General features: G+C 41.8%; 1 protein-coding gene across 1 annotated transcript in view; it reads right to left on the bottom strand.

Annotated features, from left to right (window-relative positions):
* LOC308296857 (striatin-like) overlaps positions 1 to 25,849 on the bottom strand; it is a 55,427-nt gene that overhangs the window by 13,307 nt on the left and 16,271 nt on the right. The window contains exons 2-6 of the mRNA XM_080740207.1: positions 18,167 to 18,270; positions 9,961 to 10,034; positions 5,132 to 5,210; positions 2,033 to 2,209; positions 435 to 570 (exon numbers count right to left, since the gene is read on the bottom strand). Of these exons, the coding sequence (XP_080596333.1) occupies positions 435 to 570; positions 2,033 to 2,209; positions 5,132 to 5,210; positions 9,961 to 10,034; positions 18,167 to 18,270 (570 nt within the window). The remainder of the gene's footprint in view (positions 1 to 434; positions 571 to 2,032; positions 2,210 to 5,131; positions 5,211 to 9,960; positions 10,035 to 18,166; positions 18,271 to 25,849) is intronic.

Here is a 25,849-nt window from a genome sequence, read left to right as displayed (position 1 = left end):
AGTGGTTGTCAAACCTTTTCATGTCAAGGACCTCTAGAATTATATGTACCGCGCTGTGAGCTTGTATATCTGCTATTATTCAAAAAGCATAAAAAATGGTTAAAGCGGTTACAATCTATTCTAAAGTGACACAATTCCAGGTCTTAATGGGTTAAATGCCTTCTGACGCCCTATGTAAAGCACTATAAATTGCCTTTCTGCAAGACCTGCAACCACTGGTGTTAATCACATACCCGATTTCGGCAAATAAAGGAGTGTAGTCTAAAACAAACAGGTTACAGTACGTCGTTATATTGCGTAATTAAGGTTTTCTGGAAAAGACATTGGCATTTAGCGTGATAACACTTTAAAGCCACCCACCCACAGAGACACAGCCTTGCGTAAACACAGGGCCTCCTCCGTGGGGATGTGAGAGAGTGGAAGGGTTTTCTTACCGTCCTCGATTCCATGATATTCCTGTCCCTCCCTTCGCTGTCCTCTTCCTCGTCTTCATCACTGAACTCGGCCGCAGCGCTCTCTATGAACTTGAAAGCCTCCAAGACAGCACTGGTGTCGGACAGCTCCGTTTTCCTGTGGAAATAATGTACATGAATGAGACTGGGTGAAATTCATAATGACAGTTTCCTTGGAAGAATTCATGAGTCACGCGCTACATTGTTCCTCCATACGAAACAACATTCTCATCTTTTTCTATCGATTACTGATCCCACTGAGACTTCAATTAATTTTCCCAGTTTCCTATGGAGACACAAAGAGTCTCCTTTGTGTCTCCGTAGGGAACCGCTGTTGGTTATCAAAATTACTTTAAGCGCTATATATTTTGTCATACAACAAATGGCCATTCTACAAGGTCACTGCAATTTGCAATGCACCGTGCCAGTAGACGTGTTCTATTATTTTAATTGAGAATATCTTGATGTTTTTACATATTTTTTAAACAATGTTTGCCTATAACGACACACCCAAAATAGTGACCCGGTGGTGGTTAAAGTGGTTAATCCTCTGATGGGAATAGAGATGCCGTTTGCCAAAAACGTCAAGCGTCTACACATGACGATGACGGACAGGCAAGTGATTAAGTTGTCACATTATCACATTTCATCATCACATTTCACTTTATCCCTCCTGGAACCAATCCAGCATGACGGCATGAATGTCACACTAATGACTAGACAAGCTTGTGTTTCTTCAACTCCCACTTGGATAAAGATCCCTTTTGTTTCCGAAAGCGATCTATCACTTGAAAAAGTTACAATTGTGACTTATACCCCTGAGAGAGATCCAAATCGATTAAGAAACTCGTAAAAAGGGCGTGTTTTATTGAGCACACTTTGTAACAGCAAACCATCTCCTCTTTTCTTTTTTTTTTTAAAACATTCACATTGGTGCCATGGAGTAAAAGCAACAATTATGTTATGTTATTACTATTGTAGAGAGGAAGTTGGTGCATCAATAATGCATAGGTTAAAAGGGTTGAAAAATAGCAAGCACCAAAGGATTCCTGACGCAGCGTCGTAACACTTAAGCCATGGTTATGGTTTATTCACTGCTATAGTGCACTGCAATGTTGTGTGGTTTAAGTGTTGTCTTTCCTCTCATATAGGCACCTTACCCCAACCCTTATTATCCTAAAATGGAAATTAAGTCAATATTATATTTACATTGGTATTATTATTTAATTAAACATGGTCTTGAAATGGAAACTAAAACAAAGATTGTTATTTCATTAAATATGGACTTGAAATGGAAATTAAAACCAGTCTGGGTCTAATGACTACATGGCTTCCCTGTGCCATGTCAGTATTTGGAGGCCAGTCTGGAGCCGTGTGCATCTCCATATCAGGGCAAATATTGCGTTGTGAGCTTGTACAGTAGATCCTGCTATTTCTTTGCAAATGTTCCGCCTCAGGATGTTGGGTATATTTTGATTATCACAATAATATCGTAAATCGCAATTTCTTTGGTCACAACAATCGTGACATGACATGTCATGTGATATCGTCCCATCGCTACCCCTGCCCTGAGTTCTTACCCTCTAGTGCCCATGCCCTTTGGTGATGCATCTGTCCCGTTGACCAGGGGCTCCGAACCAGTCCTGTCCCCTGTTCTCCCGCCTCCACCTCCATCTCCAGCCAGGCCCAACAGGGCCCTCACCCGCTGAGACTTCACATCCAGAATGGTGTCTGTGTAGCCCACCTCCTGCAGGTACCTGAAACATGGCAAGATAAACTCATTGCTGGGTTGAATGATTATGGTCTAAAGTAGGGCTGTCACAATTACTACATAATAGTCTAATCGTGATTTTTTTGAAATAATCGTGATTATTTTTCATAATCGTCATAATCGTTTCCATGTTGAAAAATGTTCATATATTTAAAAGAAAAGTCAAAAATAGTGAAAATAGCCGATCTACAAGCTCACAACGCGTCGTATCGCGACGTGTTGTGAGCTTGTAGATCGGCTATTTTCACTATCATTGTTCTTTTTTAAGTATAAAGTTGTCAAATATGTCAGTAATTTCTTTGTATATTTAGGTTATGTGTCATATCTACCATGTGCAACTTCAAAGCCTAAAAGCCAAACAGAATGTAATTATCAACGTCAAAAACACAATTAAATCGTTAATTATTTGAGTGACAATTAATCGTCATGTAAAATGTCATATCGTGACAGCCCTAGTCTAAAGACAAACAATTTTAAGGTTTGTTGTGATGTGATGTGTTGTTAGCTTGAAAATCTGTTCTATTTGGCAAGCGACACTGTCAATGCACATACAATGGAGCGTATATTAAGGTTAAAGGAACATCTCAGCCTTTTAAACAGATCAAACATTGCAGGACTCGCTGTCAGGCATCAGAGCCTATGTGGTAGGCGCTGTAACCATTCGGTTATTGGTGCCCCCTTCAAAACCTATTTTTTAAATATACATCTATTTGATGGCAAAGGATTATCATGTCAAAAAGGCTGGTATGTTCCTTTAATAAGTTCCAGTTTAAAATTATACTTTCCATAATAGCGAATTCTGCCAAACACATAATAGATTACAGCTGTTTGTTTAAATGCTTGACAACATCACTCAACCAGGAAGACGATGTGTCGCATAAAACCTTTGTATTTTTTATATTTTTCCAATATAACTGAACTTCCTTTTACTGAATTAACTTTTAAAGCCAATAGCTATTAATGTCAACAATTGAACGCGCTGAAAGATGAGAAACGGTGCTTGTAAACGCACAACGCGTTACAGTACAGTATGTCTTCTGGCACCAGCCTAGTAGTAGTGATGGATGTTAGCTCTGTTGGGACATGCAGCCTTCTCATTCCACACGATACATACCCGGTAGGGACATACAGTACACCGGGGGTGGAAGGTGTGTGTGTATAGCGTATTTCTCTCGTCTGCCAGCGTGTCAGAGCAGATGATCTGTGAAGTTGCCTGATGGTGTCTGGGGCGGTGTTGATTTTGACAGCAAATTCTTTTAGTCTTTTGAATACATTTTTATTTAGTTTCAGTCATATTTTAGTCATCTGAAATGTTTTTAGTTTTAGTCTAATTTTAGATGACTAAATATCATTTAGTCTTGATTTTGTTGACTAAAATGTATTTTGGCGGGCCTTGATGGCGTCATAATGCCTGATTTTGCACTGGGTTGCATGCTGAAAATAGCCGATATACAAGCAGCAACACATTGTGAGCTTGTAGATCTGCTATTTTCGGAGCGCAACACCTGAACGCAACCAATCGTAAAATGATCTCTTCTCAACTAGTCCCTCCCTAACTTTTTAGTCTAGTTTTTATTTGTTGACGATATCATCATAGCTTAGTTTTCGTCAGTGGAAAAAGGTAGTAGACAAAAAATGTTCGTCATAGTTTTAGTCGAGGAACTCAACACTGCACCACTGCTCCAGAGCCAGCTAGTGCAGACTGCCACAACAGGAGGAAGACCAGTACGGTAATGACTACTGATGTCCAGCTGAGGGAGCTCTTGCCCATAGTATCTTTGACTGGAGGACTGCTGCTAATAGAATTTAACCAGCTCTTGTTAGGTCTGTCACCTGATAACAAAAGGCGAATGAATATCCAACTCACAACCTAAAATGTAAATACTCCACATTGCGTCTCTGTTTACCTGCCGTATGCAAAAGACCTGACTGCTGCTATTGTATCATAGCCAGACTAATGTCACTGCGTAGATATGGAGGGAGTGAAATCCAATCACAACTGAGCAGTGCCAGACCAAATCCAACAATGGCAATTTTTGTTGTTGCAATGGCGGATTGGTTTGGTTTCCAGGCTAATTGTATCAGGACTGATACATAACCAATGTGTAATACTTGTGTAAACATATGCCACTTTTACGTTTATGTACAAATACACATTTATGTATTTTTATACTAGATAGTGGGTATTTACTGTATGTGTTATAGAGGGTCACTTAAATTCATCTTTACATGACTAGTGCCGTTATTGGTGACTAGCTCTTGATGCTGACTGAGCTGACCCGTTTCCCCACACATTTCATTGTCCCATCATTGACCCTGTGTTAACCTACATTATTATGACTAATAATACCACTGAAAACTGAGAACTGAAACTAACGCTTTAGTAAACACTAGTAGAAACAATGAAGCGTTGATCGGTGGATATGACATTTTTAGAAGAAATAGAAAAATATGTTTCATTTAAGAGCAATCTTCTTAGTTAGGTAGGGTATTAGTACAGTCGCTTAGGACTGCCTCATTAGAGAAGGAAGATGGCATGCAAACTAATTAGGTTCCTTGTTTGATGAATATGCAATATGTTTGATGAAATCAAGTGGCTGCATAGAATAGCCCATACGGCCAAGGGGAGAGACATGCCTTTATTTAAAAAAAGATATATATAACTTTTTAACATTTTTAACTTTGTCAGCCATAGACAGTACATTTATATTAAGTCGTGCATCGATGAGAAGAGATTTCGTGAGAAGCTTGATGTACCATGGAAACCGGAGGCATCGCCACACTACCCTTTCAAGTTAATTCATGTCACTGTTTGGACACGACCGACCGGTACCAGATAAGGATCTTAGGTGCCAAGGTGAAAGGACGCATCCTTCCTAAGAACCAGACAGCGGCGTGTGGTACTCACTGTCTGAGAAGCTGACGGCCATGTTTCCAGGACAGCTGATTGTTGAGAGACCCAGGAGCCTCGTTCTCATTGGCCTCATCTAGGGCAAGACACACAACACACACACACACACACAAATCACAACACAACTCAGCGCTAAACACACAGCCCTGACATTAATCCCACTGTGTAAACAAATCAGAGCATTCCTGCACGCACACACAGCCACCAGCAGGCAAAGAACCTACACACATTCAGCTCTAAGATGTTGTCATCTAGTCTATAGAGGATTATAATTAGGCACTGGGGGCAGTTTCAAAACTGGAAGGCATCCTCCTCCGCTGCTTGCGTCATTGACATTGCACCGCAATAGAAATATGCCACGGATAGGGCTAATTACAGGGCCATGTTAAGTTTGGATGTTTCAGGGCAAAATAACCTCTTATCACTGAAACCACGGTGCCATGTTAGGCATGTGACCTGTAATAATCTAAATAGTTCATTTCGAACCTGCCACATAGCGGCCGCAAAAGTATGTTTGTTACTAATGAGAACATGCCAGTGGAGGCCTTTCCTCTTCATAAAACATTGTAACAAATATTGTTTTCAATATTTCCAACGCCAAAATGGCAAATCGTGGGTGGCTTTAACCAGGTCACATGATGTGTGTGACAGAGCAAGTCTACATCAGTGCTGTCTTTAATTACTGCCATCTACAGTATGGTGGACAATGACAATGAGAGTCAAGGCTCACTAATTAGATATCCAACACTGACAGCACTCTGGTGGCTCCAACGCTAACCACAGGAGCACTGTGGTGGTAACAGGACATGGACAGTGCCAGCAGGTGTTTAGAGGGCTGAGTTGGCACCGCAGCAGAGTCACAAAGGTTGCCCCGAAACGGGGTCACGTCTAATTCAGGAGGGTGATGAGTAGGCAGGTGCACCACCGTAGGACATCCCCTTTTCCCTTCATCGCCCCCCCCCCCCCCCCCCCACCTCTCTTTCATCAACACTTCCAAGGGCTTTCGGTGAACAGAACAGAACAGACTTCTTGAATAGGGATGAGCAATGAGGAATGAGTCACTATCAAAATGGGACTGCTGACGTGAGCGAGCGGGACGGGGAGGTGCACGACGGCAGTCCAATGGAGTGCTACAGGGATGACGTCTTGAAGGCCAACAGGCAAGTTATTCCCACTACAGATTTTCCCATTATATTTTCGCACTGGTTTGTTGTTTTGTTTTAACAAGATTAAGATCACAAATCAACACCCTATTTTATGTTTTTGTTGGGGAAAAAAAGTTTCAAAGGAAAAGTAACGCACATCCTCCGTTTCCTTGTGCTGAGCCAAACTGCAAAAACAGTGGTACTAACTATGAACAGAAAGGGGGCTCGCAACTCACTTTTGATAGCTCCAACTTTCTTTGTTGGAAAAAAGCACATAAGCTTTGAAACAGTTGAGGAAACAGGTGTAATATATACAGTATAATACCTCAGGTAGGCTAGCCACTAAACCCACAGGTAGTGCAACTAGGGCTGTGGCAATAACCGCACCATCACATAACCACAGCGAGCCGTCATGAAACCCACAGGGAATTGAATACAATCCCACCGCCAATATGACACATTTTAATTTTATCTAGGACTACTTGTCTTCAAGCTTCAGCTTTATTGTCACATCACACATTTACAGAAGTCTACTTTATATATTTTAAATACTTTCTAAATATTGAAGGGACAGTGGAAAGAGTCTTTTCATTTCCATTTATTTGTTATTTTTTAAAGAGGTGGTGCCATAGTTTTTAGAGTTAACATTACTCTAATAGACCACCGGGTTGGGTTATAATGTGCACATTTGCTTCCCTGTGTATTTTTGGTTACTTCCTGAAAGTTCCTGAAAGCCTTGCCGAGCCATGAGGCCCATAGGGCAGGAGCCGATCTCCTGTTTCTATAGTGTGAGGCAGCTTGATGTACAAGTACACCCCCTGGACATGACACTAGTATGTCGCAGCGGCTCGCAGGGACTTACCCCCAATCCAACCCTTGATGCCGAGTGCCAAGCGGTGGGCACTGTAGTTGAGTCGAATCCGATACTTCCGTGACCGTGGAGAGCAAAGTCACTATACACTATACTATAACAGCCGGGCTACACCAAGCCGTTTTGCGCGCGTCAGTGCATATGCGTGCGTATGCGGGTTTTGGATAGAACCAATGTATATCAATTCAGCCGGCTACACCAGGCTCACGGATAGCGCGAACCACGGATATGCATGCTGTAAAAATAGGAACGGTTCTATTTTTTACATACACTTATGCGTTTTGTACACAGACTCTCTGGTCTCCCGCACATATACCCCCTCCTTGGTGTAGCCAGGGGCTTGTCGCAAACACACAGACAGCGCACGCTGTTGTAGTCAGGCCGTAAAGGAAAAAAATACCCCCAACAAATCTGCTTTAAGTAGCATGTGAGGGGTCAAACTAGGGTTTTTTAATTCAGAATAATTAAAAACCCCAAGTTTGATTTTTTGGGGGTACTATTTTTTTCCTTTATAGTATAGTATATTCATGGGTTGCATTTGTAGTCCTACACCAGCCATTTTGAGGACCAACACAGGTGTTTTGATTAACGTAGAACATTGGTTCTATGCCAATCAGACAAATTGAACACCTGTGTTGGTCCTCAATATGGCCGGTTTAGGACTACAAATGCAACCCATGAATATTAAGTGAAATGAGACACAAACTTTCAGTGGCTGTCAAACATTTTGCCCACATTTTTGCGAGGTACATGGGAGCTCAATTTGTCATTTAACCTTCATAGTTGACAAAACCACTGAGAAACGGACCTTTGCTCTCCACGGTCACGGAAGTATCGGATTCGACTCAACTACTGGGTCTTGGGTTAGGGTTAGGGTTAGGGTATGACCCGGGCAGGGGATCGAGCCCCGACCTTCCAGTCTCAGGGCGGACACTCTAACCACAAGGCCACTGAGCTGATAAATAGGGATACTTAATAGGGATTATTAATCAATTATTGTAGTAATTGATTGATTATCTTTTTTATCATCATCGATTAAATGATAGTTCAATTAAATGTTTTAAATATGTAAAAGCCAAGGACATATGGCCAGCCTACGGATTGCAAATTCTTATGTTAAGCCACTAAACAAATTGAACACTCAGTGAAGTGATGACAGTTCAGCAAGTTATTAAATTAATGGACATCTTGAATTAATGGACATCTTGAAGCCCCTTTCGCATCATGGTGACAGAAATGCTGGCGTAAGGAAAAAAGAACATGCTGCAGGCGTATGCAGTGATAATAAGTGATGCTTCAACCATACATTCAAGTAGCGTTATCTAATCCTGACGCCAATTCAATTATTTTCAACATTTTGACATTTAGTGGAGGTCTGCAGTAGCTGCGAAAAGGGCCTCTGAGTTACTTCTAGGATGGCTGCCGGTCTTAAGACCTAATCTGGCTTTGTGCGTTATGTATGTCCGTCTGTGTGTCCCGCAAAGCCTGGCATTGGCCAAGCTTGCGCGGGACATAATGAAATTAACTCACTTCACACTGGGTGTGATTTTTACCACGTTGGAATGGAGTGGGATGCATAGAGCTCCAGTGTGAGTGTTGGGAGACTGCTTCATCACATGGTGTTAATTTAACACCTTTATAAAAGAAAAGTTGGGTGGCCCAAATAAAGAACCTTAAAACAGGCGGTACCGCAAGCCACAATAATGACCCAGTTACACACCCACGGGTGAAAGATTCTTAAACGTGACAGAATCTTTTTGACAAATCACGATGCAACCACACACTAACACACGGTGATATCTGATGTACGTACAGTATATCTGATACTGCTCTGTCTACTACTACCAATATCTCTGAAAGCAAGGTATAATATAGGTTAATAGCATATGATGTTTTCACCCTCAATTTTACAAAACCAATGGCACATCGAGATGTCAGTCAGCAGGATGTCCAAGATCAAATAAAGATTTTGTTCCATATATAGAAGGTTGTTGGATCATTTGGACCGACAGCTCACGTATTCGGAGGGTGTCAGGAGTCACCAGAAAAAAGGACGGGTGTTTTCATCGAATCTATCATGGTTAAAATGGAGTTTGAAGTTACAATGGGTTTGTATCGACTTTTTTCCGAGCGCTCCCCTGTAGAGAGCGCCACCACCATTCCTACGGAGTAAACAACAGCCAGTGGAGGAGTAGAAGTAAAATTATTGAAAATGGGAAATACTCAAGTAAAGTACAGATACTTAAAATTGTACAAAAAAGTACAGTACTTAAGTAAATGTAGGCTACAAGTTACTTTACACTACTGTTTACCCCGCAGAAATGGCGGCGGCGGCGCACTCTACAGGGTGTCGCTCAGGAAGTCGGTCTATAGGAAGGGGGCAAATGGTGGCAAATTAATATCATATATCTAAATACTGAATCAAGCAATTCAAAAACTGTCCTGGGTGTTCCCAAAAGCCTAATTAGACGATAAAATAACCAAAAGGTTTTTTGGAAGTGAAATATCCCTTTAACATTGCTCAGTAAAAAAAATATAAATCAAACGGCAGATCTCGACTTGAATGAATCTTCCTTCTTGGGAAGTGGCTATTGCATAACAACTCCTCTGTTTCGTTCCCAGGGAAAAGAAGACACAGTGATGAAACTAGTGAGCAGGAAACTACAGGATTCGACATGTACGCAAGTATGCAGACTAACACACACTGTGGGATGACTCGATGACATTTCATTTGAGGTATGTGAACACAGCAATCGCAGTGATTTAGGAGTGAAGGCCTTGGTGACGCCTTGCTTTTTCCATAGGCTTACCCGAGTCGTAGGTTGGAGGCTTCATGTCACCTTGATTCAGCTCGGTTCCATATTTTAACTTGTGGTACTTCGCTCTGCAGGTAGGAAAATGAGAGGGAAAAACAGACAGAAGAAGCGAACAATGCAGATTAACAAGGTCTGAAAACAGGCTATTAAGAGAAAACCCTTTATGCATAGCATCTGGCACAGTGTTTTGCGTTACATCATCCGATCAGTAATGTGGGCTAATTAACAGGAACCAATTAGCTTGTTTCACATCTTTACTTGCGGATGCGATTCTATTCGCATACATTTAGAGCATTAGAACAGAACACAGAATATTAGTAAATTTGCGGCTGCTCACATCTGTGTATACTAGACAGCACAATTCTTTTTTAAATCCATTTATAACTCAGACAGTTTACAGATGTAACCAAACGAACCCTTACGGGTCCATTTGGTTAGATTTGTACACTCTCAAGAGTACATTTTACACAGAAGTTCTTACAGTGTATATTTGTGTTGACAGCTACTGCAGTGCGTGCACTGCACACGTCCCACATCAGAGACCCCCACATCAGAGGCACAGGTCTGGGAATGAACTCTGAAGCATGCATGCCCTGCAGTTCACACTGTCCCGCCTTCCACAGCCTCCCCCTCTTCTCCTCCCTCTAAGTCCCAAACCTTTTAGCTTGAGACCCGAAAGAGATTTTATGTCTCCCCACGAGCCAAACTAGTTAAACCAGCAAATCTGCAAGCACACAACGCGTCGCGTTAGATTGGCTATTTTCGCTACTTCTTACTTGTAGGAAGAGAAAATGGGATTTTTACTTGAGTCGTGACCCATAAAAAATGGTCGGTCCGTGACCCACAAATGGGTCCCGACCCAGTGTTTGGGAACCAGTGCTCCAAGAAGACATCCATCTTTAACCATCAAATTCCTTGTTAAATTGGGAACATCCTGCATTCAGGAAGGCTATCCCACTTACTCCTTTTATCTGAGGCCTCTGAGACATGACCTGTTGCCAAGCAACCAGGGAAAGCAGCCCTCATTCTAGGTTATGTGTCACTCCTGATGCTGTGGGGCCCGTGGCGGAGGAAGGAATAGGATATATAAATATACGCTACGGAGTCAGACCGCCGGGGAGGGGAACTCCATGTGTAAAAGCGACTAGGTGTGGGAACATGTTCATGTCCCTCCCTTCCTAACACACAATGCCGGGAGGAATGGCAATACTGACACCGCGTCCCAATTCCAGCCATCCATCCATACCATACACTACAGCAGGGGTCTTCAACGTTTTCAGGCCAAGGACCCCTTAGTTGAGAGAGAGATGAAGCAGGGAACCTGTTCATAGATTCCATATAGTTTCATTGTTTGACAGAACAATCGTCAGTGTATTTTGGATTCACGGCAATTTGTGTTTTCAGATATTTAACCACTTGAACCGTCAATACTTAATAAACTAGACCTTTCACTCTGTACTTAGACTGCTCTTTTTCCCCTCTACACCAAACCTCTTTGCCAAAAATAGTCGATCTACAAGCTCACAACGCCTCGCAGGCAGCGCGAGGCGTTGTGAGCTTTAAGATCTGCTATTTTTGGCTAAAGTTCTCAGAATATGGACGCTAGGGTTCAAGTGGTCAATATAAAAAAGGAGAAAAAAAGGTTCCTATCACACAAAGATTTGGAGGACCCCCTGTAGGACTCTGAGGACCCCCTAGGGGTCCCAGACTCCCTGTTGAAGACGCTTGCACTACAGCCATAAACAGCTAAATAAACTAGAAATACTGTTCCTACGAAACAGTGTGGGCTCGCATGGAACACCATGTATGGGCATAAAGATCTACCCAACGGGCACTCCAACATAAATGAGCATAAAGATCTGCCCAACGGGCACTCCAACATTACTTCTCCTACATTCAATCCCTCAGATCCCCTATATAAAGATTTGGGAGAATATGCTACAAAAGATTCCATGTCTCCCAAAGATTTCATGTGGGTGGTGTTGTTATTTATATCAGGTTGCACTTGTTGGTGGTGATGTCACCAAGAACGCTGCTCCTCATTGGCTAAAGGTCCTGCCTTTGTACTGTTGGTAATTTTTGGAGGAGAATAAACGTGACCTATAAAGATTAGGTATAACATACTGGTCTCGCCTCTCAGCGGGCCCACAACTAGAATCAACTATCGATAATTTTCATAGTGAATATACTATCAGCTACTTTTTGAATAGTGTTTTTGATAGATATTATTAATATTAATAATATAATAATAGCCTAAATAAGTATACCCTAAAGCCCTATAGTAAACTTTGTCATGGAAAATAGCAAACTAGCTGATTGACTAGATCTGCTATTTGCCATTATTGAAAAGTATAAAATAAATCAAAAATAAATATAAGCTATAGCTGTCCAATTGGAAATCGGATCATGATGTCCACCAGGTAAGGTGTCATGTGAATTTATTTAATGCCAACAGTATATTATAAAGAGTCGTATAGTGTATACTAGACTGTATACTACACTGTAAGGAATTGAGACACTAGCATGAGTTGACTGTTTGACCCTTATCTAATCCTGCTGTACTATGGCCCTCATTAGCCATCAGCATCACTGTTCAAATTAACCAGATAACTACAATCACAGGTTTATTTTCCCCCACCTTTATTTATCCAGGGAGGGAAGGTTTCACTGAATATTAGCCTATAATAAACACTGTATTATAGAGGCTAATGTCACATACAGTCAGGCATACACCAATTTCATTCCTATTTAACTGTTCAGGGGTCATCAACGTGTCCGTGGTAAAGGCTTTGTCTTGTCCGATGGATATTCCGTTTACACACCATTATAATGTTCTTATTTTGATCATAATATCCAATTACTGAATGTCAAGTCTCCATGTGTCTTTAGAATGTGTATGACACTGATTTACTACAACACTGTGCCACATTAGGAGTCTACTAGTACTAGTGGTTCTCAAAGGTTATATTTGCAAGGACCCCCATAACTAGGGATGGAGTCCGAAAACCGGGTCCATTACAAACCCGGTTCTGAATTTATCGAGACCCGAGTATCAATAAGCTTTTGCTTGTCGAGCCTGTTATCGGGTAAGCGTCATAACGTCACGTCACGCTATAGGGGGCTGGGACGGGAGCCGGGAGGTAGGCTACATTGCGTGCCGTGGAACAATGGTTGAACTCGTGAAACACTAAAAAGTTTGGTTACATTTTAGAAAAGACAAGGGGAGAGCTAAATGCAATAGGCTATATGCAGCACGGCCACGGTTACATGCTCGGGAGGGAACACTTCGACAATGCGGAGGCACCAATTGTCCATAGTGCATCACATAAGACCCACCCAAGTGCAATAACTTTGAATGTCTGCGACGAGTTGAAACAACGGCAGCGTCGGGCCGTCGGCTGTTGCAGCAGCGCGACAACCGTTCTCTTCCACCCAAAGTATGTGGTGCTTGAAAATATGAATGATTCCATTGATAATAATTTGTTTGGGATACTCAAAATCCCTGCCACGGAGTTATAATATATCGCTCTGTGCGAATGAATCCGTAGTGTCGCCAGCGTGACTTCTTCTCAGTCTACCGAAAATAGCAGATCTAGAAGCTCACAACAAGGTGCGAGCAGACGCTGTGTGAGCTTGTTGATTGGGTATTTTTTGTTGCGTGACACCGTCGTACTATGCGTTATAAATTACACTTTTAAAGAGACAGTACACATTTAGTTTCTTCAAATATTTTCCAAAAATAAAAAGGTTACTTGCCTTCTGTCTGTTAAGTTAAAGTACTGTATTTGAAGGCCCTAGTCAAATGTAGTGCAAACATAGATTTTTGTTGTTGCTTAAAACAAACAAAAAGATAATGGAAAAAATAGATAGGCCTATGCATTACTGTAAAAAAAAAAGAAAAAACATGGAAATGTTAGCCTATAGTTTATATTATATACCATACAATTTATAGTATAATTTTACAAAAAACTTCAGAATTGATAGTGTCTCATGTCTTTCCACAAAATAACAGAAAATGCTCAATAGTGGGCTCGATAAGCATGATCGATAAGGTGCTCATTATCAATAAAAATTAACGAGCTCCATCCCTACCCATAACTATATAGAGTGTACATTTGTACACTCTCAGAGTTACAGACCTGTTATGGTCATTCAGGGCTATCTCTTTTTGCGTTTCTGGTAATACTCGTTTTGTATGTGAATGTCCATGGCAAAAATAGAATTTTTACAAAAATGTCTACCACAAGCCAACATGGCGATGACCCCTGCTACTGTTGGATACAGAGCAGTACTACAGGAGAGGCTGGATGTGAGCTGGCTTGCTTAAGGCTGCCTTGCTTAAGGCAGAGGTAAACAGAGGGCATGTGCTACTGACCAATTACCTGGCTATCTCCCCGTCACGCCTTACGTTTTTAAGGGTCATTTGTATTTAGTTACAGGTCAGTGTCACACACCGAAAAGAGCCAATCTACAAACTCAGAACACAGTGTGTTCCGAGCTTTGCAGATCTGCTATTTTCCTGTGCGCGACATGGTGTGCAACCAAGTATAACTCAGGCTTTTAGTCAATAGCCTATATTGAGCCTTTTGTGGCTCCTACACATGTGGGGATTGGCTGCTTAAATGACCTTGATGCTGCAGCAAAATGCTGCACGCTGAAGTTATATTACAATGTGTTGGGAGAAAGAAAAAAAAAAGAGCCCCAATGTGCATCCATGTGGTGAGTCAGGGGAAGAAAATGCTGTGCTCTGTCATTTTCTAATGCGACGGGGACCTCATTGTGTGTGGCATTGACAGGCTGGCGCAGACTACATATTCCAGACGTTTTTGAGGAGAAAAACAGAACTGCGAAGGTGACATGGTCATGGTCATTGCACTGGAGAGGGCTCTCCTCTGCCTTTGGTCCCCGACCTTGATGCACAGTGCCGTGTATGGGTCGGACAGCTGTCCTTCCAATGCATGCCCTCATCCACAGACATCAAAACAACTGGGTTTCTCCAGGGGGATCGGGTGATAACCTACAAGGCAGCCAAGGACATGCTCCCCCCACAACCTGCAAGGATATAATCCACATCCGCCCCGGCACACTTCAAGAGGCATAGACAGAACGACTGTCTCTCCCATCCCCGAACCAGTGGTGGAAAAAGTACTCACACATTTAACTTAAGTAAAAGTATCAATACTGCATTGTGGAAATACTGTAAAGTAAAAGTCCAGAATTAAAATTGTAATTGAGTAAAAGTACAAAAGAGTGTTGGTATCGAAATGCACTTAAGTAAATGCACTTAGTTACTTTCCACCACTGCACCGAACACACCCTGGCCAAAGCTCCTAGTCTCTTCCCCCTCCTGCCTCCCAGGCTGTGGAATCAATGAACTCTGAATGACCACCCCTGGTCATGAGGACTGCAGACACACTTCCCATCTTCCACTGCAGTCTGAAAGCTACACTCTCTTGGGTCTCCATTTTATCCACTAGAACTCCTCCTTATTTGCCCATTTATTTATAGGCATTATTATCATGTATTTAAATATTCAGATGTATGTTGTTTACTTGTTCAGACACTAAAACGTGTTTTCTTTGCAGTTTGCACTCTATATAACTGACAAGATTTTGTGCTGTTTAGTCCAATCTTGACTTTCCAAGTCACTCTGGATGAGAGCGTCTGCTAAATTTCTAATCTTGCACTTTGTAAGTTGCTCTGGATAAGCGTCTGCTAAATTCCTAAATTGACAATTTAATCTCTTGCTCCATTACTTCATCCCTCAACTCACTCCAGTTTATAGAGACATGCTCTCGTCTCCTAGTCTGTTTGATAGAGCTAGATTTTCATTTTTACATCCACAGAAAGCTTTGATATAACTACGTATGCCTGGACAGCACGTGTTGAGTAGCTGGATGATCAGAAAATCAGGCTGCATATGTACTGTTCTTCAGTTCTATAGGTGGCAGGGATTTAAAGGAGCTATAGTCAACCTTTTCATTGTAGGGCCGACACTTTGTTTACATCCTAGTCTATAGACAAGAATGTAAACAAAGTGTCGGTCTGACATTTTATTTTAGCATCCGTTTTTCAAGAAAAAGTTGACTATAGCTCCTTTAACTTAAGGTGCATAATGGTATTTTTACACAAGGACGAATGCCCCTGAGGCCACTAGTTTTTACTACTGATACGGCCATATTGACACACAGAGACACGTTTTTATGACCTAATCCGATTTTTTTTTTTTATTCGGGTCTGGAAGTGGATTAGTGCGTTTGCGTATCGTTTTCGCAGCTGTGTAAAAAAAAAAAAAAAAAAAAAAAAAAACAATATGGGAGAATACGATGACGTTGGTCATAGAACCCCCTCTCCCTCCCCCGAGAGGAATGGTGTGTGTTTGTCTGTCAGTTATTATTAAATGAAAAAGGTTCACTTTTCGAAGGGGGACATATTGGACATACAGTATGCGTTACTCCTGGGAAGAAGAATGGTGGAACTTTAACAGCCAATGTGAGTACATATTGTGCCTTTCCTTAACTGGCTAACTTAAAGCCATAATGCAAGGCTACTTTACTGTATGATTGTGACTTCCAGAGAAATCACAGACTGCCTATGACAGTGGCGTCAGTTCATTTATTTATTCAGTTAGTTTATTTTGTGATCGGCTATTTTCCAGACGCATAAACTTGCAGGATGCGTGTGCAGCCGGCAGCGAGTCACTGCAGTCAGACCTATATTATTTATATTATTTAATAAACTGTTACTGTCCAGTCAGAGACCACGACTACACACTCGCTCATCACAAATATCACAAAAAAGTTCCTCCTCCTATAGTCTGCTGCGCCGCTCCAGAGCCAGCAGCATCAGTTCAGCAAAAGCTAAGGTATGGCAACATGACTGGTGTCTTGCATGTGCGAAGGCACACATGCAAGACACCAGTCATGTTACCAATCCTTAGCAACAGGCATGTTGAATTTATTTTAAGAAGTACATTTTATTATTTTCCCCTGTAGCCAAGATATGGTATCTGCCATACCCATGCAGGGATTGACACTAACGGTTGCCCGACTGCCCGGGGCAAGTAAAAAAAGAGGTCGGGCAGGTGAAGTTTGCTACTGGGTTGCCCGACAGGGCAAGTGCACATTTTGAGTTACACTAATGAGATCTGTGCCTACTTGAACGGGGCTAGTGTTCCGTCTCTCTATCTCACTCTCGCTCCCAAGTCCATCCCTCCGCCTCCACAGACAGACACACACACACACACACTCACTGAACGAACGTGCAACCAGTGGCTCCTCATAGACTGTAAAAGCAGTGGCTACGTGAGCTAGCAGTCGAAAACAGCTAATCTACAAGGCGTGCAAACTCACATTATGCTAAAGCATGGCCAGATTAATGCACACGCTTTACGGTGGGGAGAAAGTGAAAGAAGACAGAACTATTCCCGTAAAAGTGCCAAAATCTATAGCAAAGGCTGCTGAAGGAGAGCTCCAGCGCTAAAGCGCTAAAAATGTCCGCGAATCGTCTATTTTCCGTGCGAAGCGTCTAATATTTCCGTGCTATCAACTCCCTGTTGGTAGCCAGCCACACACATCCACACTATTGCGCTACATAATGCATTTAATCAAGAGCAGCATGTGTGTCACTGTGTCCACTGTAGTCTGCATGTTAGCGTTCTGTGTACATCTCCGACTCGTCTGCTGTCCGTGTTGCCAGGTTTTGTTTGTGAGAGAGAAACAAGCAACCAGGTCTATGATTATTTTCATAGTGCCTCTGAGACCTTAGTGTCAACCCCTGCCATGTACTCCGCTGTCTTTCGTCCGTCGGGGGACAGAACTTTTTTGACGACTTTATGTCGCCCATCCCCGCTGATAATGTGAAACATGCTCCATAAAATGACGTTCCAACCTGCATCTTCCAGATTGGCTGCGCCGCGGGACTCATTCTATATGCGAACAGACGATAATAATATGGATTTGGGAGCGTAGCCTAATTACAATGCATTCATCATTAAAAACAATATATATTTTATAGTTGAACGGCAAATACACAGTATATGAATTTGCAGTCAAAATTAAACACTGCTCCTATGAGACACAGGCAGAGTAGAAAGATGTATCATGAGCACTAGTGAGGACCAATTATATGAAGATGAAAGTGGGTGAAGTGGTCCATTAGGAGATGCAGGTGTTAGCAGATGGTATGATCAGGCACCCACCTCTCCTGCTTCAAGGCATACTCCAGCATTTTGATCCTCCTGACAAGGTCCTTCTTCAGATTCTCCTGGCCTTTCCTCTCCCCCTGCAGGAATGCGATTTGGGCCTGAAAACGCAAAAACAAAAAAAAAGAAAGTCAGGCAGTGGTGGAAAAAGTATTCAAATATTGCATATAGAGGGTTGAAGCGGTTAAAGGAGTAGTTCACCCCCAAAATGACTTTTTTTCTATTGATTAGTCAAGCCATGGAGAGTAGATTTTGGTTTTTGTCACATTCCTAAGACAAAAATTTGATTCGAGTAAATTTACCCCCATTGATTCCGGATTCCGGATCCCCATTGATTCCAATCCGGAACGAATGGGGGTAAATTTATTGTTATCACATTTTTGTCTTAGGAATGCGACAAAAAACGAAAAATATTATTGAACTCTAGTCTCCATGGCGTGACTAATCAATAGAAAAAAAGTCATTTTGGGGGTGAACTACTCCTTTAATGTATATTTTGTAATAATAGTCAACATACAGAGTAACTAATATGTTCATAAATAAATGTAGTGGAGTTAAAGTACAACAACAGTTGGTTCCGAGTGGCGTAGAAGTAAAAGTATTGGAAAGAGGACATATTCAAGTACAAATACCTCAAAAGTTTACTTAAGCACAGTACTTTCCACCACTGCTGTCAGGCCATGACCTCACGCAGTATACATAGTATATAAACCAATGCAGTGATATAATTCAGTGTGCTTGACATCCTCCGCTACCAGAGGCTACATAACAGGTCAACAACATCCAGGTGGTGCAAACCTCTGAAGACGTACAGAGGAGCAGCCATAAATAGGATGCTGTCAAATCAATGTGTGTGGTATGATGGTAAATAAAAAGACAATCTGTTACCGTTCTATTTTGGTACAACCTACCTCATTTCCCACACAACGTCCCTCCCTCTCCCTCTTTCCTTCCTTCTCCCTCTCTCTCTCTCTCTCTCCCCTAGCCAACCATCCTGTGCAAACCAGCGTTCAGCCCGATTTTATTATACTTCGGCACACGCTGGTGTGTGTGTGGCGCGTCGAAAATGGCCGACCTAGTATACAGCGAGCTTGCAGATCTGCTATTTTTAGCACGCGACACCGGCACGCAACAAAGTATAAATCAGGCCTTCCTCCACCGCCAGCAGCAGACAGGCAGCTGTTGTCGCACTAGCACCACGTCTGAGTCAGCATTACGTCACAATAAGGCATCTCTCTTTCACACACACACCCACACACACACACACACACACAGTAGTAGACTTGACTCCTAGAGGCGACCTCGACGACACCAGCTTAAAAAAAAACTAAAACACAATCGAGGATAGATGACACCAGAGGTGATTGTCCACCACATTGGAAACTGCACACTACAATAATCAGGTCACACATGCTCAAGTCACTGTATTCTTCAATATTCCGCTATAGTTTCTGCTATAATAGTTTTGAACATTAAAGATATTGACTTTGCATTGCAAAATTAAAAACATGTAATTTATTATGATCTGTAAATAGGAACGCTACACTGATCGGTGACCATTTAAACGTGTGTGTGTACATTAACAATGCATGCTCACCAGGTTGTGAAACAGATATCAGCAGGATCATGATCAACAACCCTTACAATTTTTCACTTGTTGTTCTGCAGTGTAACCAAACCAACACACTGGCCCTCTCTATTCACATCCCTAGTGAACAAAGATGGGCCAAAACTGAATGGAACAAAACAAAGTCTAGTTCCTTTCATGGCCTGTATTAAGTTATTGTCTACAGCAGTGTAAGGCGATGTCAAGTGAGCCTTCGTCCTGGAGCTTCAGCGGGATTCCTTGTTATACCCTTGCCTACCCTCGATGACCGTACAGGCTTACGCAAAAGGCTAAAATGTAATTTACCGTATATATAGATGGATGCCATGCCATTTTTGACTTGGCATCCTATTGGACTGTCCTTGTGCTGTCCTTGCTTACTGCTCTGGATTAACTCATTTGCTGCTTTTTAAAAATGGCCACATTCAGGCTGAACTTCTCCATATACTGCCATGTAATCCATAGTGCACGGATCGCACACACACACACACACACACACACACACACACACACACACACACACACACACACACACACACACACACACACACACACACACACACACACACACACACACACACACACACACACACACACACACACGGTAGGGATGTCACTAACGGTTAATTTGGTAACCGGTTAATTAACGTTTTTTAATTATTATTATTTTTTTGCTGTGCAGTTGAGATGCGGATGCAAAATACTCTACTCGCCAAAGACATGATCGCCCCCGCCCCCGGGATAACATCCACCAAGCACTCCTACACATAAAAAGTGTGTTTTGGACAAACGTTCCGGATAACTGAGCAGCGTTCTCTCTTCTCATCGCGATGCCGTTTGGCGACAGGGCACACGGCACAGTGTATTCTGGTTGGATAAATCACCTCGGAAGCCTTTCCCCACGGCCACGACAACACTAATATAGTACCTTGGCATAATAATATCTTTGGCTATCTATCAAATCATCTTTTCTGCATGTGTCGTGCATCACAACGGTGGCGAAGTTTCGTTTCACGGTTAGCTCTGCTCCACACTGCAGCTTCACGGTAAAGTTTGCCACTGCTCTCTGACCGCATTGATGTGATTTGACATCACTGATGTTGACGAGGAGGGATACGTATACGTGTTTTATCGCCAATCTTGACCAAATCATCGGGCGCGACGGCGCTGCCATTTGATTTCCAAGCGAGCTTTGCAAGGCGAGGAGGAGGAGGAAATGAAAACACAGCAGTGCGCGACACCAAACCAGCAGTCTGTTTAACAAAATCACATCCCCATAGTCAAACATCACTTTCCAGGACCAGGACAATGCGATAATATTGTTATGAAAATTAACCGTGTAACCGGGCGTTAAGCATAACCGGTTATTTCTTAGCGGTCGGCTAACCGGTTAACCGCCGACATCCCTAGTTCACAGTTTCACAATTACTATTTGTTGTTCTAAATCACCACCGACAGAGACACAACCGAGACAGGGAAGAAACATGACTCTAGGAGCAACTGTTTAGAAACACTTAAGACCTAGCCTCTTTCTTCTAATCTAATCACAACTGAATAGTAAATATAACAATCTGAAGCAGAATTAACAAACTTGAAGCAGCAGAAAGTGGCAGTGTTTTTGTGCAACAGCAAATGATTGAAGTACGGTCAAACAGCAGCTGATTTCTAGTTTCAAACAGGGTTCGTGGGATCAAACTTCCCTCTTGGGAAAGCTATATTTAAAGGAGCTATAGTCAACTTTTTCTTGAAAAACGGATGCTAAAATAAAAATAATGTTTCGAAAATATTTTATTAAAAAATAAGCTTCATATATGTGTTTCTATTCAAAAATTACAACAAAAAGCGTAAAATAATGATAAAATAATAATTTTGGCCATTGTAGGACTGACACTTTGTTTACATTCTAGTCTATAGACTAGGATGTAAACAAAGTGCCGGCCCTACAATGAAAAAGTTGACTATAGCTCCTTTAACGCTAAATTTATAAACACATTTTTAAGAGGTTCAAAAAATAATAATATCCCTTGCCAACCCACATCAGTTTAGAAGGGATAGAAACAGAGAAACCTCACTGAAAGCCCACAGCTTTTCGGCAGACTGAGTAGGCTATGATTTTTTTTTCCCCATGAGGGGCGAACACTGCTAACAAGGAGTCATGACGAGGCTTCAATCTGCCTGGTATTAATAACATGATTTCACACCATCTATGTTTCTCTGCAGAGAGGTTCTACAGCAAAACCCTGCTCCAAAGCTTCTCTCTCTAGAGTGCCGCTCATACTTACCACTACTGTCTGCGATACGATTCCCAGAACATATACTACAACAAAAAACGCTAAGTGCTGTTGGCAGCAATTTAACTCATTGAGTGCCAGCCTATCACCACTAGAGGGCGCCCAGTGACCAGAGAATAATAGAGATATGCTGGTAATGCATGCCCAAGCCCTGGAGCCATGACTTTTTTTACAAAGGAAAGGACACTTTCCTTTGTGCATGTACAGGAAGAGGATGAAGTTAGCTTGAAGTTAGCTATTGGCTACCAAGCATTTTAGAAGCCTTATTTTCGTCAACTTAGCCATGATTAAACCTTGCACACCTCATGCATGGGAAAAAAACAGAGAAGAATGAGCTCTAAAAAATCCAATGCAATCCTGGATTGCATTGGAGTGGATTTGTGCAGTTTGTTCACAGCTTTCAAACAAAAAAATCCGATTGGAAATCCGTTCAGGCATTCTTGAGATAATCGCCATTATGTTTTACATGTAATGTAAACAAAAATGGCTGCCCTGTATGTTAGATGGGGTTGTATGGGGGTGGAACATGCAAAATCGCGATTGAAATCATGTTCACCAGATTTGATGGGGTCCAAAAAAAAAAAAAAAAAATTCAAAAAAATTTTTTTCAAAAAAAAAAAAAAAAATTTTTTTTTTTTTTTTTTTTTTTTTTAAAGCCGAACTTGTTCGGGATCGGCACACTACGATACGCTAATAAAGCCGAACTAGTTCGGGATTGGCACTCAATGAGTTAAGAGATTGCTAGTATTTATGCCAATTCTACTATAAAATTGAGTAAACATTGTCTGCGAGCATCCTTTTTCCCCCTCTCCTCAGTGTGTTGGACAATCGATCTGAAATCAAGCATTGGCATAGTCAGGACTGACAAAGCTGATTCTTCAGTTTTCCCACATTTAAGCAGTTTATTAGCATTTTTTCACAGGTCTGAGGGGATTTGAACTTGGCCTATCACAAGAGCAGACTACGGGAAGCAGGACTCGCACACAGGGCCATGGACAGAGCCAACAACAGAGAGTAAAGGAGTGAGTGTAACAGACTAACAGATGAATAGTGAAACAAACAAGGGCTGCTGCTGGATCCCATGATGTGCTTGTGCTGTCCATGTGTTGTACAAAACTCAACATGGGTACAAGATGTTGTAGGGCTAGGCAATATGCACAAAATAAAATATACTAAACACCTTGATATCAATTCAGTGAGGATAATATTAATTCAGTCAGGAACACTCACGCCAGAGTAGATTTAGCCATTTTTTGCAACAACTGGAATACAGTTAAACTTGGCATTAACGGATCTGCTCTTTAAAATATTCCCTAATTTTGCTAAGCAGCATGCTAAGCAAAATCAGGGAAAGCTATGCAAAGTCCCCCTGCAGGTATACAAGAGCAGTTCAATTGCATTTGCGACTGCCATGTCCTGCATGAACTAACGCTATACTTTTTATAATGAAGATAGCAGACCTAAGGAGTTACCTACATAGAAGTAACCACCCACCTACGCCTTAAGCGTTAACTTTCAACAGTACATGTGTTTAGCTACCATAGCAGCTAGCATCACATTGGTATAGCAAGACGATAAATTCAAATATACAAGGAGCAACTCAAGCCTCCAAGCAATCTTAAGATGACAAAGCATTTATGATATAACTGGAAAAGGTTTAATCTGCAGATGTAGTCAGCGTGCGCACATCCCCACTTCTGGACTCAAGTAAATCATGATGATCATGATCTACCCCGGTGCAGACGTTCATCTCTAATACATTTACAGAGTCTATATAGAACCATATTTAGCCTATTTATGTGCATCTGTGCCACAACTGGATCCATAACAACACATTCTACATCGACAAAAATGCCAATGTTTGATACATATCAGACTTGAACTTGTTAATTTGCATGATACAGTATCATTGTATTATATCACCAGTAAGACTCTCTAATCGGGAGATAAGTGTCCGTCAGGTCGCATGTATACACAAATTGGCCTTCAAGTGGGATTACTGAGTTTAGAGATAATGTCTACCGCTTCGCGTGATTTGTGTGCGAAGTCAGTAGGGGCAGTGGCAAAATATGTGTTTTGCAAGAATCGGCCAAATGGTGGCGCTAGCCCATGTGGAGGTAGATGTGAAGATTTTAAGTGGCATGTGTGCCTATGTGTTGAGGGAATATGCGTCACTAATTGCAAAGAAAAGGCATGTGGTGTTCATGATTTGTGGAATTATGTTGAAAAGGGAGCAATCCAGCAAACTTTAGAAGGCAATCATTGCCTATCAGGAGGGAATATGGGAAATGGTACAGATGCATGTTGCTGTTGCTGACATAAGTTGCGAGATAGTGTACTGTACAACTTTGTGTGATTTTTAGGCAAGATCTATAGGAGCAGTGTCCATTAATGTTGTCAGCAAAAAGAAGCCTCATGGTGGCGCTAGAACAAGGGCATGTGAGAAATGAGAGGCGGAGGTTGTGATTTGCCAACCAAGGAGTGTGTGTGCAAAGTTTGGCATGGAAGGGGCAACGGTGCCGGAGATAAGAGTAGGGCCAAAAGTGTGACGTGACGTGATGGACAGACAGACGGAGGGACTGATGGACTGACTGACGGAAGGCCAGGTTTTGATAGTAACTGCTACCTGACGGTCGCAACAAAAGCAAAGGTAGAAAACTAACCCATGAAAGTGGCTAAATCAAGAGTTATAACTGATCATGTTGCTTATTTTCTACCGTTGTGTGGATGAGGGACTGGCATCACAGGGATCTCCATATCTCCATATATGGGCAAAAAAGGGATTTGTTCCCCCTGGCATCACAGTGATCTCTCTAACAGGGCATCATTAATATTAACTCATTGAGTGCCTATCCCGAATTAGTTCGGGATATATTATCGCATCCCAGAGTGCCTATCCCGAACTAGTTCGGGATATTAAAAAAAAATAAAAAAAAAAAATGAATTTTTTTTTTGGACCCCATCAAATCTAGTGAACATGATTTCAATCGCGATTTTGCATGTTCCACCCCCATACAACCCCATCTAACATACAGGGCAGCCATGTTTGTTTACATAACATGTAAAACATAATGGCGATTATCTCAAGAATGCCTGAACGGATTTCCAATCGGATTTTTTTGTTTGAAAGCTGTGAACAAACTGCAAAATCCACTCCAATGCAATCCAGGATTGCATTGGATTTTTTAGAGCTCATTCTTCTCTGTTTTTTTCCCATGCATGAGGTGTGCAAGGTTTAATCATGGCTAAGTTGACGAAAATAAGGCTTCTAAAATGCTTGGTAGCCAATAGCTAACTTCAAGCTAACTTCATCCTCTTCCTGTACATGCACAAAGGAAAGTGTTCAGGCAAGTCATGGCTGCAGGGCTTCTGCATATACCAGCATATCTCTATGGGATTTTCTATGGCCACTGGGCGCCCTCTAGTGGTGACTAGGGTGGCACTAAATGAGTTAATATTGATGACAGGCAATATATTTATACAATGGATTCTTAAGGTAGATTACCATGGCTTCATCTATAGACAGAACGGCTTACTCGTGGTATGATAGCTAAAGCAAGGCCACGTCTCAATTGCACAAAAGTCTGGTTGCAAGTAGGTTCATGCCCAACACTAATACATAGTCAGGTTTGCACACATACAATGAAAGGGTTACATCATCAATGCAATGTGCAATGGAAAAAGGGCAGTCTTTTTGCTGGACATAAAATTGACATAGGCTAGCTAATGGAGACACTTAATTACCACTCACTTGCTAATTCAGATAAAGTAGAGGCTCGTCAG

The sequence above is a fragment of the Nannobrachium achirus genome (assembly GCF_963921795.1).
Source record: "Nannobrachium achirus genome assembly, chromosome: 13".
NCBI lineage: Eukaryota > Metazoa > Chordata > Actinopteri > Myctophiformes > Myctophidae > Nannobrachium > Nannobrachium achirus.
This window is presented reverse-complemented; position numbering and strand designations above follow the sequence as displayed.